Source organism: Borostomias antarcticus (genome assembly GCF_949987555.1).
Source record: "Borostomias antarcticus genome assembly, chromosome: 27".
Lineage (NCBI taxonomy): Eukaryota > Metazoa > Chordata > Actinopteri > Stomiiformes > Stomiidae > Borostomias > Borostomias antarcticus.
In genome coordinates, this window is record NC_140260.1 from 6,554,282 (window position 1) to 6,573,359 (window position 19,078).

Consider the following 19,078-nt stretch of genomic DNA (forward strand, 5'->3'; position numbering starts at 1 on the left):
AGGGAGGTTGAGCCTCAGAGAGAGGTTGAGCCTCAGGGAGGTTGAGCCTCAGAGAGAGGTTGAGTCTTAGGGAGAGGTTGAGTCTCAGGGAGAGGTTGAGTCTCAGAGAGAGGTTGAGTCTTAGGGAGAGGTTGAGTCTCAGGGAGAGGTTGAGTCTCAGGGAGAGGTTGAGTCTCAGAGAGAGGCTGGGCCTCAGAGAGAGGTTGAGCCTCAGAGAGAGGTTGAGCCTCAGGGAGAGGTTGAGCCTCAGAGAGAGGTTGAGTCTCAGGGAGAGGCTGGGCCTCAGAGAGAGGTTGAGCCTCAGAGAGAGGTTGAGTCTCAGGGAGGTTGAGTCTCAGGGAGAGGTTGAGCCTCAGAGAGAGGTTGAGTCTCAGGGAGAGGTTGAGTCTCAGAGAGAGGCTGGGCCTCAGAGAGAGGTTGAGCCTCAGAGAGAGGTTGAGTCTCAGGGAGAGGTTGAGCCTCAGAGAGAGGCTGGGCCTCAGAGAGAGGTTGAGCCTCAGAGAGAGGTTGAGCCTCAGGGAGAGGTTGAGCCTCAGGGAGAGGTTGAGTCTCAGGGAGAGGTTGAGCCTCAGGGAGAGGTTGGGCCTCAGGGAGAGGTTGAGCCTCAGAGAGAGGTTGAGCCTCAGGGAGAGGTTGAGCCTCAGGGAGAGGTTGAGTCTCAGGGAGAGGTTGAGTCTCAGAGAGAGGCTGGGCCTCAGAGAGAGGTTGAGCCTCAGAGAGAGGTTGAGCCTCAGAGAGAGGTTGAGTCTCAGGGAGAGGTTGAGCCTCAGGGAGAGGTTGAGTCTCAGGGAGGTTGAGTCTCAGAGAGGTTGAGCCTCAGAGAGAGGTTGAGTCTCAGGGAGGTTGAGTCTCAAGGAGAGGTTGAGCCTCAGGGAGGTTGAGTCTCAGGGAGAGGTTGAGCCTCAGGGAGAGGTTGAGTCTCAGGGAGAGGTTGAGTCTCAGGGAGGTTGAGTCTCAGAGAGAGGTTGAGCCTCAGAGAGAGGTTGAGTCTCAGGGAGAGGTTGAGTCTCAGGGAGAGGTTGAGCCTCAGGGAGAGGTTGAGCCTCAGGGAGAGGTTGAGTCTCAGGGAGAGGTTGAGCCTCAGGGAGAGGTTGAGTCTCAGGGAGAGGTTGAGTCTCAGAGAGAGGCTGGGCCTCAGAGAGAGGTTGAGCTTCAGAGAGAGGTTGAGTCTCAGGGAGGTTGAGTCTCAGGGAGAGGTTGGGCCTCAGGGAGAGGTTGAGTCTCAGAGAGAGGCTGGGCCTCAGAGAGAGGTTGAGCCTCAGAGAGAGGTTGAGTCTCAGGGAGAGGTTGAGCCTCAGGGAGAGGTTGAGTCTCAGAGAGAGGTTGAGCCTCAGGGAGGTTGAGTCTCAGGGAGGTTGAGCCTCAGGGAGAGGTTGAGTCTCAGGGAGAGGTTGAGTCTCAGGGAGGTTGAGTCTCAGGGAGGTTGAGCCTCAGGGAGAGGTTGAGTCTCAGGGAGGTTGAGCCTCAAGGAGAGGTTGAGTCTCAGAGAGAGGTTGAGTCTCAGAGAGGTTGAGTCTCAGGGAGGTTGAGTCTCAGAGAGAGGTTGAGTCTCAGGGAGAGGTTGAGCCTCAGAGAGAGGTTGAGTCTCAGGGAGAGGTTGAGTCTCAGGGAGAGGTTGAGTCTCAGGGAGGTTGAGTCTCAGGGAGGTTGAGTCTCAGAGAGAGGTTGAGCCTCAGGGAGGTTGAGTCTCAAGGAGAGGTTGAGCCTCAGAGAGGTTGAGCCTCAGAGAGAGGTTGAGTCTCAGGGAGAGGTTGAGCCTCAGGGAGAGGTTGAGCCTCAGAGAGAGGTTGAGTCTCAGGGAGAGGTTGAGTCTCAGGGAGAGGTTGAGTCTCAGAGAGAGGTTGAGCCTCAGAGAGAGGTTGAGTCTCAGAGAGAGGTCGAGTCTCAGAGAGAGGTTGAGTCTCAGGGAGAGGTTGAGTCTCAGAGAGAGGTTGAGTCTCAGGGAGAGGTTGAGTCTCAGAGAGAGGTTGAGTCTCAGGGAGAGGTTGAATCTCAGGGAGAGGTTGAGTCTCAGGGAGAGGCTGAATCTCAGAGAGAGGTTGAGTCTCAGGGAGGTTGAGTCTCAGAGAGGTTGAGTCTCAGGGAGAGGTTGAGTCTCAGAGAGAGGTCGAGTCTCAGAGAGAGGTTGAGTCTCAGGGAGAGGTTGAGCCTCAGAGAGAGGTTGAGCCTCAGGGAGAGGTTGAGTCTCAGAGAGAGGTTGAGCCTCAGAGAGAGGTTGAGTCTCAGGGAGGTTGAGCCTCAGAGAGGTTGAGTCTCAGGGAGAGGTTGAGTCTCAGAGAGAGGTTGAGTCTCAGGGAGGTTGAGTCTCAGGGAGAGGTTGAGTCTCAGGGAGAGGTTGAGTCTCAGAGAGAGGTTGAGTCTCAGGGAGAGGTTGAGTCTCAGAGAGAGGTTGAGTCTCAGGGAGAGGTTGAGTCTCAGAGAGAGGTTGAGCCTCAGAGAGAGGTTGAGCCTCAGGGAGAGGTTGAGTCTCAGAGAGAGGTTGAGTCTCAGGGAGAGGTTGAGTCTCAGAGAGAGGTTGAGCCTCAGAGAGAGGTTGAGTCTCAGGGAGAGGTTGAGTCTCAGAGAGAGGTTGAGCCTCAGGGAGAGGTTGAGTCTCAGGGAGAGGTTGAGTCTCAGGGAGAGGTTGAGTCTCAGAGAGAGGTTGAGTCTCAGAGAGAGGTTGAGCCTCAGAGAGAGGTTGAGTCTCAGGGAGAGGTTGAGCCTCAGGGAGAGGTTGAGCCTCAGGGAGGTTGAGTCTCAGAGAGAGGTTGAGTCTCAGGGAGGTTGAGTCTCAGAGAGAGGTTGAGTCTCAGAGAGAGGTTGAGCCTCAGGGAGAGGTTGAATCTCAGAGAGAGGTTGAGCCTCAGGGAGAGGTTGAGTCTCAGGGAGAGGTTGAGTCTCAGGGAGGTTGAGCCTCAGAGAGAGGTTGAGCCTCAGGGAGAGGTTGAGTCTCAGGGAGAGGCTGAGTCTCAGGGAGAGGTTGAGTCTCAGGGAGAGGTTGAGTCTCAGGGAGAGGTTGAGTCTCAGGGAGAGGCTGAGTCTCAGGGAGAGGCTGAGTCTCAGAGAGAGGTTGAGCCTCAGGGAGAGGTTGAGTCTCAGGGAGAGGTTGAGTCTCAGAGAGGTTGAGCCTCAGAGAGAGGTTGAGTCTCAGGGAGAGGTTGAGTCTCAGGGAGAGGCTGGGCCTCAGAGAGAGGTTGAGTCTCAGGGAGGTTGAGTCTCAGGGAGGTTGAGTCTCAGAGAGAGGTTGAGCCTCAGAGAGAGGTTGAGCCTCAGAGAGAGGTTGAGTCTCAGAGAGGTTGAGTCTCAGGGAGGTTGAATCTCAGAGAGAGGTTGAGTCTCAGAGAGAGGTTGAGTCTCAGGGAGGTTGAGTCTCAGAGAGGTTGAGTCTCAGGGAGGTTGAGTCTCAGGGAGGTTGAGTCTCAGAGAGAGGTTGAGTCTCAGAGAGAGGTTGAGTCTCAGGGAGGTTGAGTCTCAGGGAGAGGTTGAGCCTCAGGGAGAGGTTGAGCCTCAGGGAGAGGTTGAGCCTCAGAGAGAGGTTGAGTCTCAGGGAGAGGTTGAGTCTCAGAGAGGTTGAGTCTCAGAGAGAGGTTGAGTCTCAGGGAGGTTGAGTCTCAGGGAGGTTGAGTCTCAGGGAGGTTGAGTCTCAGGGAGAGGTTGAGTCTCAGGGAGAGGTTGAGCCTCAGAGAGAGGTTGAGCCTCAGGGAGAGGTTGAGCCTCAGGGAGAGGTTGAGCCTCAGAGAGAGGTTGAGCCTCAGGGAGAGGCCAGCCAGCTGTCTCGCACACTCCTTAAGCACCCAGGGGCTGATTCCATCAGGGCCAGAGGCCTTTTTGCTTCGTAGCCTTTGGCGTTCACCCGTTACCTCACTCTCTGTGATGGGTGGTCTGGTGGGGTGTGGGGGGCAGGGGCGAGGGCGCTGAGCTGCCTACTAGCATCACAGGGGAGGAGGGGGGGCAGGGGAGGAGGGGGGCAGGGGAGGAGGCGTTGGGCTGCCTACTAGCATCACAGGGGAGGAGGGGGGCAGGGGAGGAGGGGGGCAGGGGAGGAGGGGGGCAGGGGAGGAGGGGGGCAGGGGAGGAGGCGTTGGGCTGCCTTCTATCCTCTCAGGGGAGGAGGGGGGCAGGGGAGGAGGGGGGCAGGGGAGGAGGGGGGCAGGGGAGGAGGGGGGCAGGGGAGGAGGCGTTGGGCTGCCTTCTATCCTCTCAGGGGAGGAGGGGGGTCTGGGTCAAAGCTGTTTAAGAACTGGTTCAGCTCGTTGGCACGTTCTTGACCCCCCTCCACAGTTGGGCCTGAGGGACCCTGTGGTTCTCTTCACCTGAAGGACCCGGCCCTGTGGTTCTCTTCACCTGAAGGACCCTGTGGTTCTCTTCACCTGAAGGACCCTGTGGTTCTCTTCACCTGAAGGACCCGGCCCTGTGGTTCTCTTCACCTGAAGGACCCGGCCCTGTGGTTCTCTTCACCTGAAGGACCCGGCCCTGTGGTTCTCTTCACCTGAAGGACCCGGCCCTGTGGTTCTCTTCACCTGAGGGACCCGGCCCTGTGGTTCTCTTCATCCCTCCCACTCTTCCTTCAGCTCCAGTCTCTCTCCTCCTCCTCCGCGCCCTCTTCAGCTCCAGTCTCTCTCCTCCTCCTCCGCGCCCTCTTCAGCTCCAGTCTCTCTCCTCCTCCTCCTCGCCCTCTTCAGCTCCAGTCTCTCTCCTCCTCCTCCGCGCCCTCTTCAGCTCCAGTCTCTCTCCTCCTCCTCCGCGCCCTCTTCAGCTCCAGTCTCTCTCCTCCTCCTCCGCGCCCTCTTCAGCTCCAGTCTCTCTCCTCCTCCGCAGCGCCCTCTTCAGCTCCAGTCTCTCTCCTCCTCCTCCGCGCCCTCTTCAGCTCCAGTCTCTCTCCTCCTCCTCGCCCTCTTCAGCTCCAGTCTCTCTCCTCCTCCTCCTCAGCTTCCTATTCAGCTCCTTCTGGACTGACCTGGCCTCCTCTCTGTCCTTATCCAGCTAAGCAGGGCTTTAATGTCCTTATTAATCCATGGCTTGTTGTTAGGGAAGCACCTTTTTAGTGGGTATGATGCATTCCTTGCAGAACCTGATATAGTGAGTTGTGCAGTAGCAGAGACTGTCCACGTCCTCCTTGTCCTTGTCGTCCTCTGTGAACAGGCCTCAGTCTGTGGACTGAGACTGGAGGCTCTGCACAGCCTCTCTCGTCCACACCTCCACAGCCTCTCTCGTCCACACCTCCACAGCCTCTCTCGTCCACACCTCCACAGCCTCTCTCGTCCACACCTCCACAGCCTCTCTCGTCCACACCTCCACACCTCCACACCTCCACACCTCCACACCTCCACAGCCTCTCTCGTCCACACCTCCACACCTCCACAGCCTCTCTCGTCCACACCTCCACACCTCCACAGCCTCTCTCGTCCACACCTCCACAGCCTCTCTCGTCCACACCTCCACAGCCTCTCTCGTCCACACCTCCACAGCCTCTCTCGTCCACACCTCCACACCTCCACACCTCCACAGCCTCTCTCGTCCACACCTCCACACCTCCACAGCCTCTCTCGTCCACACCTCCACACCTCCACACCTCCACAGCCTCTCTCGTCCACACCTCCACACCTCCACACCTCCACACCTCCACACCTCCACAGCCTCTCTCGTCCACACCTCCACACCTCCACACCTCCACAGCCTCTCTCGTCCACACCTCCACACCTCCACAGCCTCTCTCGTCCACACCTCCACACCTCCACAGCCTCTCTCGTCCACACCTCCACACCTCCACAGCCTCTCTCGTCCACACCTCCACACCTCCACAGCCTCTCTCGTCCACACCTCCACAGCCCTGCTTTGAGCCGGCTGCCGCCTAGCGACAGGTGTGTACCTGGGGACTAGATGAATCAAGTTGTGGTCAGATCTTCCCAGAGGGGAGGGGGGGGGGGGGGCTGTGTGTCTCCTTCTCCTTCACGACTGCATACAGTCGGTCCAGGGTCTTATTCTCTCTGGTGCTGCATGTCACATACTGAGTAAAGTCAGTCAGTGTTTTTAAGAGTGAGACATGGTTGAAGTTTCCATTGACAGTCATCAGCGCGTTGGATGCGTTGTTCGTCGGCCCGCTACCTTGGAGTGAATGTCGTCACAGGTGTGTGCTGCATTAAATGGTAAATGGTAAAATGACTGCACTTATACAGCGCTTTTATCCAAAGCACTTTACAATGAAGGCCTCTCATTCACCCATTCACACACATACACACACCAATGGTGGCAGCTGCCATGCAAGGGGCTAACCTGCTCATTGTGAGCAATTTGGAGTTCAGTGTCTTGCCCAAGGAAACTTCGACATGTCAGAAGGAGCCGGGATTCGAACCGCCGACCTTACGATCATTGGACGACTAGCATAACAATGGCGTGCGAGAATTCGCGGGGGATATAGTATGGTCTTACCCCTATGGCCAGCAGTTGTAATGTAATGTAATGTAATGTAATGTAATGTAATGTAATGGGTACACAGAGATGGTAAGAGAGAGGGGGGAGGCGGAGTCTTACTGATGTGCGGCTGGGTTTGGTTCTCTTCCTGGGTTTGGGGCGGAGCTTGGTGTGGTGCTTCAACTTCTGGACCTCGGCAGTGGGCAGCGCCCCGAAGCAGGACGGCTTCCTGTCCAACGGCGGCGGAGGGGGAGGCAGGTCCTCCACGTGTATGGGCACCTCCTCCAGGGCCTTGTCAAGGTCAAACTCCATCTCTAGTGACGGAACCACGCAAGGTCAAACAGTCAGCGGATCTTACCGTCAAACCAAAAAACAAACTCCTTTCCGGACTTTTCCGACTCCCGTGTCTGTGAAGACGTACCGAAGGCAACAGAGACGGGTCGCAGCATCCGGCAGAGAATGCTCTTCCTCTTGGACCGGGGGGTCATCTGCACAGCACAACCACCAGGGAGTCATGTTATACTAACATACTCATGTTATTATTCATCTGCACAGCACAAACACCAGGGAGTCATGGTATACTAACATACTCATGTTATTCATTCTACAGTATATAATACTGATCATCATAACACATATATCTGGATCCTCATTTCAGTTTTCAGCGAAAACTGGGCTACCGCCCCCTGCTGGTCAGTGCTGGTGTGACAGGAGTTTAAGTAGGTGTGTGTAGCGCTGGTTGGGTGTGGGAGGGGGTGTACTGGTCTAATAAGGGTCTGGAAAGGCTCTAGTGAGGGGTGGAGATGTGAGGACGATGTTGGTCCCACCATGCAGTCCATCTCCTCCAGGCTCTCTGCCTGGGCCTGGGCCTGGGCCTGCCTGAGCGCCTGGTTCCGGGCCTGGGCCTCGGGCTGGAGCACCGTCTCATCCAGCACCTCCGTCTCCTGGGGCTCCTCCTGCTGCAGCAGGGGCTGGGTCTTCCTGATCAGGTGGTCTCCCTGGGGGGGGGGGGGGGGGGGGGGGGGGGGGGGAGGATGGGAGAGGAGGAGGGGTGAGGGGAGGAGAGTGGAGGGAAGAGGAGAGGAGGAGGGGTGAGGGGAGGGGAGAGGAGGAGGGGTGAGGGGAGGAGAGGTTAGAGGAGGGGAGGGGAGAGGAGGAGGGGTGAGGGGAGGAGAGGAGAGAGGATGGGAGAGGAGAGGAGGAGGGGTGAGGGGAGGAGAGGAGAGAGGATGGGAGAGGAGAGGAGGAGGGGTGAGGGGAGGAGAGAGGATGGGAGAGGAGAGGAGGAGGGGTGAGGGGAGGAGAGGAGAGAGGATGGGAGAGGAGAGGAGGAGGGGAGGAGAGAGGATGGGAGAGGAGAGGAGGAGGGGAGGAGAGAGGATGGGAGAGGAGAGGAGGAGGGGTGAGGGGAGGAGGGGTGAGAGGAGGGGAGGGGAGAGGAGACAAAGGACAGGAGGGGAAAGAAGAATATTTTACAGCCACGTTCAACAGTCAATGCTAAAGCAGAGAAAAGGCCTAAAAGAAAACGTGTGAGAGAGAGAGAGAGAGAGAGAGTATATAGAGAGTATATAGAGAGTATATAGAGAGTATATAGAGAGTATATAGAGAGTATATAGAGAGTATACTGTACCAACCAGAGTGTGCTGTGCACAGGACAGAGACTCCAGGAGCTCGTCTACGATGCGGTCAGAGAGGAAGGAGGCCATGCTTAACTTCACCTCGCTGCGAAACACAAAAACCACGCCCTCTGTTAGCAGGCCAGACTCCTCGCTAACTCCCGGCATCAGCCACCCTCGCAAGGACGCCGCCTCCGAGGCGTCCCACAGCAGACCACGATGGTCGAGTTCATCAGGAGGCCATGTGACGCACGGGGGATGAGATCAAATCAAATCAAATCAAAAATGATTTATAAAGCACGCTTAAAACGACAGCAGTCGACCAAAGTGCTGTACAAAGGTGAGTCCTGGGTAAAAACATTTCTCAACAAAACAAGGAAATTACAGCAAACAATACAGACATAGAACATAAACAAGGCTTGGGCACAGACTGGTTAAAACGCCAGGGAGAAAAGGAGGTTTTTATGGAGGATTTAATAAAAACTCAAGGGTCTGGGAGGATCTAATATGAGGGGGCAGGCTATTCCATAGCCTGGGGGCGAGGTCATGTGATCAGATAGGATCTCAGAGAGAGGTGGTGTGATCTAGGCCCTCGTGTCCAGACTCCTACCCACACAGAGATGGTCGGTGTACTGGAACAGACCAGGACATTCAATTTCCTTTTCTCTCCCCTGTCAAACACTGTTAACGTGATAGGAGGCACTCATTTTATGATATATACAACAATAGATTTCAATAGCCGATAAGTGTCCGATGCCCTAGGACCTATGTCCATCCTCCCATTGCTTTCTGTAAAGCGTATTGTGTTGCCTCTGTGTATGAAATGCACTATACAAATTTATACAAATTTGATTTGATTTGATTTAATGCATCTACACTGACTGATGGTGTACATCTGTTCTATCATACTGGCCCCACTCCACCCCAAGAAACTTGAATTGAGGTCATCTGTCCTTTCTGGTCTATTCTGCGTCTATGTGTCTGATATGATGAGGGGAGTCTATCCTGGTAGGGTATGTGTCTGGTAGGGTGTGTGTCTGGTAGGGTGTGTCTGGTAGGGTGTGTCTGGTAGGGTATGTCTGGTAGGGTGTGTGTCTGGTAGGGTATGTGTCTGGTAGGGTATGTCTGGTAGGGTATGTCTGGTAGGGTATGTCTGGTAGGGTATGTGTCTGGTAGAGTATGTGTCTGGTAGGGTATGTGTCTGGTAGGGTGTGTGTCTGGTAGGGTGTGTCTGGTAGGGTGTGTGTCTGGTAGGGTATGTGTCTGGTAGGGTGTGTCTGGTAGGGTATGTCTGGTAGGGTATGTGTCTGGTAGGGTGTGTGTCTGGTAGGGTGTGTGTCTGGTAGGGTGTGTGTCTGGTAGGGTATGTGTCTGGTAGGGTGTGTGTCTGGTAGGGTGTGTGTCTGGTAGGGTGTGTGTCTGGTAGGGTATGTGTCTGGTAGGGTGTGTCTGGTAGGGTGTGTCTGGTAGGGTGTGTCTGGTAGGGTGTGTCTGGTAGGGTATGTGTCTGGTAGGGTATGTGTCTGGTAGGGTATGTGTCTGGTAGGGTGTGTGTCTGGTAGGGTGTGTGTCTGGTAGGGTGTGTCTGGTAGGGTATGTGTCTGGTAGGGTGTGTCTGGTAGGGTATGTGTCTGGTAGAGTATGTGTCTGGTAGGGTGTGTCTGGTAGGGTGTGTGTCTGGTAGGGTGTGTCTGGTAGGGTATGTGTCTGGTAGAGTATGTGTCTGGTAGGGTATGTGTCTGGTAGGGTGTGTGTCTGGTAGGGTGTGTCTGGTAGGGTGTGTGTCTGGTAGGGTATGTGTCTGGTAGGGTGTGTCTGGTAGGGTATGTCTGGTAGGGTATGTGTCTGGTAGGGTGTGTGTCTGGTAGGGTGTGTGTCTGGTAGGGTGTGTCTGGTAGGGTGTGTCTGGTAGGGTGTGTATCTGGTAGGGTATGTGTCTGGTAGGGTGTGTGTCTGGTAGGGTATGTGTCTGGTAGGGTATGTGTCTGGTAGGGTGTGTCTGGTAGGGTATGTGTCTGGTAGGGTGTGTCTGGTAGGGTATGTGTCTGGTAGGGTGTGTGTCTGGTAGGGTGTGTGTCTGGTAGGGTGTGTCTGGTAGGGTGTGTGTCTGGTAGGGTATGTGTCTGGTAGGGTGTGTCTGGTAGGGTGTGTCTGGTAGGGTGTGTCTGGTAGGGTGTGTCTGGTATGTGTCTGGTAGGGTATGTGTCTGGTAGGGTGTGTCTGGTAGGGTATGTGTCTGGTAGGGTATGTGTCTGGTAGGGTGTGTCTGGTAGGGTATGTGTCTGGTAGGGTGTGTCTGGTAGGGTATGTGTCTGGTAGGGTATGTGTCTGGTAGGGTGTGTCTGGTAGGGTGTGTCTGGTAGGGTGTGTCTGGTAGGGTGTGTCTGGTAGGGTGTGTCTGGTAGGGTGTGTCTGGTAGGGTATGTGTCTGGTAGGGTATGTGTCTGGTAGGGTATGTCTGGTAGGGTATGTGTCTGGTAGGGTGTGTCTGGTAGGGTATGTGTCTGGTAGGGTGTGTCTGGTAGGGTGTGTCTGGTAGGGTATGTGTCTGGTAGGGTATGTGTCTGGTAGGGTGTGTCTGGTAGGGTATGTGTCTGGTAGGGTGTGTCTGGTAGGGTATGTGTCTGGTAGGGTGTGTGTCTGGTAGGGTGTGTGTCTGGTAGGGTATGTCTGGTAGGGTATGTGTCTGGTAGGGTGTGTGTCTGGTAGGGTGTGTCTGGTAGGGTGTGTGTCTGGTAGGGTATGTGTCTGGTAGGGTGTGTGTCTGGTAGGGTATGTGTCTGGTAGGGTGTGTCTGGTAGGGGGTGTATCTTGTAGGGTGTGTCTGGTAGGGTGTGTCTGGTAGGGTGTGTCTGGTATGTGTCTGGTAGGGTATGTGTCTGGTAGGGTGTGTCTGGTAGGGTATGTGTCTGGTAGGGTATGTGTCTGGTAGGGTGTGTCTGGTAGGGTATGTGTCTGGTAGGGTGTGTCTGGTAGGGTATGTGTCTGGTAGGGTATGTGTCTGGTAGGGTGTGTCTGGTAGGGTGTGTCTGGTAGGGTGTGTCTGGTAGGGTGTGTCTGGTAGGGTGTGTCTGGTAGGGTGTGTCTGGTAGGGTATGTGTCTGGTAGGGTATGTGTCTGGTAGGGTATGTCTGGTAGGGTATGTGTCTGGTAGGGTGTGTCTGGTAGGGTATGTGTCTGGTAGGGTGTGTCTGGTAGGGTGTGTCTGGTAGGGTATGTGTCTGGTAGGGTATGTGTCTGGTAGGGTGTGTCTGGTAGGGTATGTGTCTGGTAGGGTGTGTCTGGTAGGGTATGTGTCTGGTAGGGTGTGTGTCTGGTAGGGTGTGTGTCTGGTAGGGTGTGTCTGGTAGGGTGTGTGTCTGGTAGGGTATGTGTCTGGTAGGGTGTGTGTCTGGTAGGGTATGTGTCTGGTAGGGTGTGTCTGGTAGGGGGTGTATCTTGTAGGGTGTGTCTGGTAGGGTGTGTGTCTGGTAGGGTATGTGTCTGGTAGGGTATGTGTCTGGTAGGGTATGTGTCTGGTAGGGTGTGTCTGGTAGGGGGTGTATCTTGTAGGGTGTGTCTGGTAGGGTATGTGTCTGGTAGGGTATGTCTGGTAGGGTATGTCTGGTAGGGTATGTGTCTGGTAGGGTATGTCTGGTAGGGTGTGTGTCTGGTAGGGTATGTCTGGTAGGGTATGTGTCTGGTAGGGTGTGTGTCTGGTAGGGTGTGTGTCTGGTAGGGTATGTATCTGGTAGGGTATGTGTCTGGTAGGGTGTGTGTCTGGTAGGGTGTGTCTGGTAGGGTGTGTCTAGTAGGGTGTGTCTGGTAGGGTGTGTGTCTGGTAGGGTGTGTCTGGTAGGGTGTGTCTGGTAGGGTGTGTCTGGTAGGGTATGTGTCTGGTAGGGTATGTGTCTGGTAGGGTATGTGTCTGGTAGGGTGTGTGTCTGGTAGGGTGTGTGTCTGGTAGGGTATGTGTCTGGTAGGGTGTGTCTGGTAGGGTATGTGTCTGGTAGGGTGTGTGTCTGGTAGGGTGTGTCTGGTAGGGTGTGTGTCTGGTAGGGTGTGTGTCTGGTAGGGTATGTGTCTGGTAGGGTGTGTGTCTGGTAGGGTATGTGTCTGGTAGGGTATGTGTCTGGTAGGGTGTGTCTGGTAGGGTATGTGTCTGGTAGGGTATGTGTCTGGTAGGGTATGTGTCTGGTAGGGTATGTGTCTGGTAGGGTATGTGTCTGGTAGGGTATGTGTCTGGTAGGGTGTGTCTGGTAGGGTGTGTCTGGTAGGGTATGTGTCTGGTAGGGTGTGTGTCTGGTAGGGTATGTGTCTGGTAGGGTATGTGTCTGGTAGGGTATGTGTCTGGTAGGGTGTGTGTCTGGTAGGGTGTGTCTGGTAGGGTATGTGTCTGGTAGGGTATGTCTGGTAGGGTATGTCTGGTAGGGTATGTGTCTGGTAGGGTGTGTGTCTGGTAGGGTATGTGTCTGGTAGGGTGTGTGTCTGGTAGGGTATGTGTCTGGTTGGGTATGTGTCTGGTAGGGTGTGTCTGGTAGGGTATGTGTCTGGTTGGGTATGTGTCTGGTAGGGTATGTCTGGTAGGGTATGTCTGGTAGGGTGTGTGTCTGGTAGGGTGTGTGTCTGGTAGGGTATGTCTGGTAGGGTATGTGTCTGGTAGGGTGTGTCTGGTAGGGTGTGTGTCTGGTAGGGTATGTGTCTGGTAGGGTATGTGTCTGGTAGGGTATGTGTCTGGTAGGGTATGTGTCTGGTAGGGTGTGTCTGGTAGGGTGTGTCTGGTAGGGTATGTGTCTGGTAGGGTGTGTCTGGTAGGGTGTGTGTCTGGTAGGGTGTGTCTGGTAGGGTGTGTGTCTGGTAGGGTGTGTCTGGTAGGGTGTCTCTGGTAGGGTATGTCTGGTATAGTATGTGTCTGGTAGGGTGTGTCTGGTAGGGTGTGTCTGGTAGGGTGTGTGTCTGGTAGGGTGTGTCTGGTAGGGTATGTGTCTGGTAGGGTGTGTGTCTGGTAGGGTGTGTGTCTGGTAGGGTGTGTGTCTGGTAGGGTGTGTGTCTGGTAGGGTGTGTGTCTGGTTGGGTATGTGTCTGGTAGGGTGTGTGTCTGGTAGGGTGTGTCTGGTAGGGTATGTCTGGTAGGGTATGTGTCTGGTAGGGTATGTGTCTGGTTGGGTATGTGTCTGGTAGGGTATGTGTCTGGTAGGGTGTGTGTCTGGTAGGGTATGTGTCTGGTAGGGTATGTGTCTGGTTGGGTATGTGTCTGGTAGGGTGTGTCTGGTAGGGTATGTCTGGTAGGGTGTGTGTCTGGTAGGGTGTGTCTGGTAGGGTATGTCTGGTAGGGTATGTGTCTGGTAGGGTATGTCTGGTAGGGTGTGTCTGGTAGGGTGTGTGTCTGGTAGGGTATGTGTCTGGTAGGGTGTGTGTCTGGTAGGGTGCGTGTCTGGTAGGGTGTGTGTCTGGTAGGGTATGTGTCTGGTAGGGTGTGTGTCTGGTAGGGTGTGTGTCTGGTAGGGTGTGTCTGGTAGGGTATGTGTCTGGTAGGGTATGTGTCTGGTAGGGTGTGTCTGGTAGGGTATGTGTCTGGTAGGGTGTGTCTGGTAGGGTATGTGTCTGGTAGGGTATGCGTCTGGTAGGGTATGTGTCTGGTAGAGTATGTGTCTGGTAGGGTATGCGTCTGGTAGGGTGTGTCTGGTAGGGTATGTGTCTGGTAGGGTATGTGTCTGGTAGGGTGTGTCTGGTAGGGTATGTGTCTGGTAGGGTATGTCTGGTCCGGTGAGGTGACCTGACCTGATCTTGTTGATGATGTCCACTCCAGACTGCTCCAGAAGGGTGGTGGTGACGAAGCTACGAGGAATTGACATCCTGCCGGCGCTGGACTTCACCAGCTCCTGACGAAGACTGCTCCTCTTCATCACATGGGGACAGAGGCCCTCGGCAGTGTCCACCATGGACTGCAGTAAGGTCTGGAGGAGGGGGGGGGGGGTGATCATGATCAAGTGGTGTATTCTAGCGACATCAGGAGGGCACCGTGTGTATCACATTTGCTGACCCATTAGCTAAATCATTAGTATCCTCTACCTGTAACTGTTCATCCATGACCCTGGCCACCTCCCCGGCCATGGACTCCAGTTTGTCCTGGATGGGGCCCACACAGGGGCCCTCGGCCCAGCCTGGCCCTAACCCTGCCCTCCGGGGCGACCCCCGCAGGTGGTACAGGTTGGGCAGCAGCTGTGGGGGAGAGAGAGAGAATGAGAGAGAGTGAAATCCAAGTTTGGCATTTCCTCTGTAGTACATCATGAAGAAAGCATTAGCCTCATGCTCTATGCTGTTCCTCTGAGATAGATGCAGGCCAGGGTCAAGAGTTAGTCTACAGCGGAACAATGTCTGGTACCAAGATGATTGAGTTTCTACTGAAGGTTCCACAACCTGTCTTAAGAGAAGGCAATCTTGATGTTCTGACCGTTTTGGAGTTCCTGGCGTCCTTCATGAGGTTCTCCGCGGCTCTCATGTCCTCCTGGATGGACTCTGCCTTGGAGAACCGGAGGGAGTTCAGGTGGTCCTGCACCTTCACGCAAATCCTGTCCATCATCTGCAGGGGACCAGGGGGTCAAAAGGTCAGGGGTCATTCAAAGGTCAAACTCAGATCAGGAGATGCTCTTGTATAGTATATCCTCTAACATAGTCCCTGGTACAGTAGACCCTCTAACATAGTCCCTGGTACAGTAGACCCTCTAACATAGTCCCTGGTACAGTAGACCCTCTAACATAGTCCCTGGTACAGTAGACCCTCTAACATAGTCCCTGGTACAGTAGACCCTCTAACATAGTCCCTGGTACAGTAGACCCTCTAACATAGTCCCTGGTACAGTAGACCCTCTAACATAGTCCCTGGTACAGTAGACCCTCTAACATAGTCCCTGGTACAGTAGATTCTCTGACATAATCCCTAGTCCAGTAGATTCTCTAACAATAAATCCTGGTACAGTAGATCCTCTAATAGCCCTGGTTCAGTGGTGCTGGAGGTGTGATGGGACCTGCTGGGTGGTGGAGGTGACGATGCCTTGCTGCAGGCGGTAGGCCTGCTCCTGGAGGTATTTACGAGTCTCATGGTTCCTCAGCAGGTACTGCTCCATCTGAGGACAGACACACGACAGGTTAGACCATCTGAGAACAGACGCATGATGGTTAGATCATCTGAGAACAGACGCATGATGGTTAGATCATCTGAGAACAGACGCATGATGGTTAGACCATCTGAGAACAGACGCATGATGGTTAGATCATCTGAGAACAGACGCATGACTAGTTAGACCATCTGAGAACAGACGCATGACTAGTTAGACCATCTGAGAACAGACGCATGACTAGTTAGACCATCTGAGAACAGACACACGACGCGTTAGACCATCTGAGAACAGACACATGACTAGTTAGACCATCTGAGAACAGACGCATGACTAGTTAGACCATCTGAGAACAGACGCATGACTAGTTAGACCATCTGAGAACAGACGCATGACTAGTTAGACCATCTGAGAACAGACGCATGACTAGTTAGACCATCTGAGAACAGACGCATGACTAGTTAGACCATCTGAGAACAGACGCATGACTAATTAGACCATCTGAGAACAGACACACAACGGGTTAGACCATCTGAGAACAGACACATGACTAGTTAGACCATCTGAAGACAGACACATGACTAGTTAGACCATCTGAGAACAGACGCATGACTAGTTAGACCATCTGAGAACAGACACACAACGGGTTAGACCATCTGAGAACAGACGCATGACTAGTTAGACCATCTGAGAACAGACACACAACGGGTTAGACCATCTGAGAACAGACGCATGACTAGTTAGACCATCTGAGAACAGACGCATGACTAGTTAGACCATCTGAGAACAGACACACAACGGGTTAGACCATCTGAGAACAGACGCATGACTAGTTAGACCATCTGAGAACAGACGCATGACTAGTTAGACCATCTGAAGACAGACACACGACGGGTCAGACCATCTGAGAACAGACACAGACAGGTTAGATTGTCAGCTGGAAGAGAATTAGCTAGACAGACACTAGACCGAAGACAGGCTTCCTATACAGATTAAGCCTAGTTCTGGACTAAAGACTGACTTGGTACTAGAGAATCTCTTTATAATTATAGTCTAGGATTATGCCCAGTCTGTATTTGGGGAAACAGGTCTATAGAGCTGGTGGGTCAGGACCCTGTCATGGTCAGGGTCAGGATAAGGTTGACCTCTGACCTTTAGCAGGGCATCCTCTGTCTTCTCCGGGTTGGCCTTGAGGGCCTGGGCGGCGTCGATGATGGGCATGGGCATGAACCTGATGGTGTAGTTCCTGGCAGGAGACAGTAGACGGTTGGTCATAGGGTCTAGTTCCTTGTTTGGGTCTAGTCCCTCAACAAACATTTCTCCAACCGGTTTAGTAAGGAAGAGAGATATTCCCAGCACAGATCAATCAATCAAGATGTCCGACAGACTCGGCTCCATACTTCTCCAGACTCATAAGATATGGACAGTAAATTGGCCATTTGGTCAGTGTCTGACCAGACACAGTGACGAGGGACGGTGGTATGTGTGTGTGCATGTGTGTGTGTGTGCGTGTATTTGTGTGTGTGTGTGTGTGTGTGTGTAAGGAAGGTGATGAAGAAGCTGAGTGTGAAGCCTCCAGAGAGATTGGCGGCACTCCAGGCTGCATGGGAGGAGCAGGGCGGAGCCTTGGACCTGGGGCCGTGCGGTAACTCCTCCCCCCTGACCAGCAGACCAGAATAACTCCTCCCCCTGACCAGCAGACCAGAATAACTCCTCCCCCTGACCAGCAGACCAGAATAACTCCTCCCCCTGACCAGCAGACCAGAATAACTCCTCCCCCTGACCAGCAGACCAGAATAACTCCTCCCCCTGACCAGCAGACCAGAATAACTCCTCCCCCTGACCAGCAGACCAGAATAACTCCTCCCCCCTGACCAGCAGACCAGAATAACTCCTCCCCCTGACCAGCAGACCAGAATAACTCCTCCCCCTGACCAGCAGACCAGAATAACTCCTCCCCCTGACCAGCAGACCAGAATAACTCCTCCCCCTGACCAGCAGACCAGAATAACTCCTCCCCCTGACCAGCAGACCAGAATAACTCCTCCCCCTGACCAGCAGACCAGAATAACTCCTCCCCCTGACCAGCAGACCAGAATAACTCCTGCGTGTGTGTGTATTTGTGCGTGTGTGTGTGCGTGTGTGTGCTTGTGTGTGTGCGTGTGTGTGTGTGCATGTGTGTGTTCGTGTGTGTGTGTGCGTTTGTGTGTGTGTGCATGTGTGTGCGTGTGCGTGTGAATGTGTGTTCGTGTGTGTGTTTGTGTGTGTGTGTGTGCATGTGTGTCTGCATGTGTGTGTTTGTGTGTGTGTGTTTGTGTGTGCGCGCGTGTGTGTGTATGTGACAGACATACTTCTCCAAAGCGGCAGCCACATCCTGCAGACCCTGAGGACTGATGTTGTTCTTGTCCCAGACAACAGTCCTGTAGCAACAACACACACACACACACACACACACACACACACACACACACACACACACACACACACACACACACCCAATAACGTTACACACAGACTGTGGATTTCACCTCTTCTTAAAGGAGAATCCTATTTTTCGACAACCTGGACCTTATTTACGGCATATTATAAGACGTTTGACTCACTGAGATAACTTTTGTGTAATTCGGAAGCCTGTAGAAGAAATTTAAAATCCAGTGCGAGCCAGTATATCCATGTAATGGCCGCGGACGGGGCACCGAGAATGCAGCTTCGAAATAAAAATACTTCTGCCGCGAAACGGTTGTTTTCATCAATCTATTTTTATGAATCGCTAGTTGTGCTTCCATAGAGCGAGGGCTTGTTGTGGTTTTCACATGCCTCTGTAATATGATCTTTAGAAACGTCTTTAGAAATTATATAAAGCTTCCCCACTTGCTCCAGCACGCATGCGCACAGCGCGCAGACTGGCTATTCTCCGTCTGTAGGCTACACTCGCGGCTCACATTCTCTACGCTACGATCGGTCATCTTCTATATCCTCAAAATCTGATAAATATTCAGCCATATTGCACACTGCGCGCTGTGCGCATCTCCTTGACCTTTGATCCTTAGTTTCATGAAGACGTGTGTCATCATCAGCAGACCCTTCTCCCGACCCCCTGACGCTGCCTGACCTGGGGGCGTCGACCGGCAGAGCCTCGGCTGCCGTCTCTTAACCCCCCACGTCCCCCGCCCCATTCACAGTGACCTCTGATCCTTGACCGTCCTGACCTGAGCTTGGTGTTGATCTGCAGGGCCTTGGCCAGCATCTTGGCGCCCATATCCCCCATGCTGTTGCCACTGATGTCCACCTTGGTCAGACTGGTGTTGCTGCCCAGCGCGTTCAGCACGATGGACAGGTCAGCCTTCAGCTTGGAGTCGGCCAGGGACAGGGAGGTCAGGGGCTGGGGGTGTGGTGTGTGGGGAAGGGGGTGACAGAAGGAGGAGGAGGGTGGTTCAGTTAAATAGACAGTAGTTCAGTAGTTACAGCTATCACAGTAGTCGGGACTCTGCTGACAAGTTACTGTATGATAACAGTACTGAATGACAGTTCTGACTCCAGAGAGATAGCAGTACTGCGTCCAGGTAGATACAGTAGCAGTACTGACTCCAGAAAGATAACAGTACTGACTCCAGATAGAAAACAGTGCTGATTCCAGGTAGATAAAAGTACTGATTCCAGGTAGATAACAGTACTGACTCCAGATAAATAACAGTACTGACTCCAGATAAATAACAGTACTGACTCCAGGTAGATACCAGTACTGACTCCAGGTAGATACCAGTACTGACTCCAGATATAGTACTGATTCCAGGTAGATAACAGTACTGACTCCAGGTAGATAACAGCAGACTTTATCTACTGTAAGATGAAGGAGGAAAGAAGACTTACTGAGTCCTCCTCCTGCAGCATGTGCACCAGGTTGTCCAACACCTGAGACACATTTCTGTGGGAGCAGAGGCACACAGTTACAGACAGAGTTACAGATACACACAC

General features: G+C 53.7%; 1 protein-coding gene across 1 annotated transcript in view; it reads right to left on the bottom strand.

Annotated features, from left to right (window-relative positions):
• The window catches only part of LOC311326455 (F-actin-uncapping protein LRRC16A-like), a 70,645-nt gene that overhangs the window by 11,222 nt on the left and 40,345 nt on the right, over positions 1-19,078 (bottom strand). Inside the window, exons 20-31 of the mRNA XM_084459346.1 lie at positions 18,974-19,028; positions 18,313-18,485; positions 17,455-17,523; positions 16,256-16,349; positions 15,014-15,112; positions 14,440-14,568; positions 14,058-14,207; positions 13,767-13,942; positions 8,025-8,112; positions 7,218-7,388; positions 6,812-6,878; positions 6,511-6,704 (exon numbers count right to left, since the gene is read on the bottom strand). Coding sequence (XP_084315472.1) covers positions 6,511-6,704; positions 6,812-6,878; positions 7,218-7,388; positions 8,025-8,112; positions 13,767-13,942; positions 14,058-14,207; positions 14,440-14,568; positions 15,014-15,112; positions 16,256-16,349; positions 17,455-17,523; positions 18,313-18,485; positions 18,974-19,028 — 1,465 coding nt within the window. The remainder of the gene's footprint in view (positions 1-6,510; positions 6,705-6,811; positions 6,879-7,217; positions 7,389-8,024; positions 8,113-13,766; positions 13,943-14,057; positions 14,208-14,439; positions 14,569-15,013; positions 15,113-16,255; positions 16,350-17,454; positions 17,524-18,312; positions 18,486-18,973; positions 19,029-19,078) is intronic.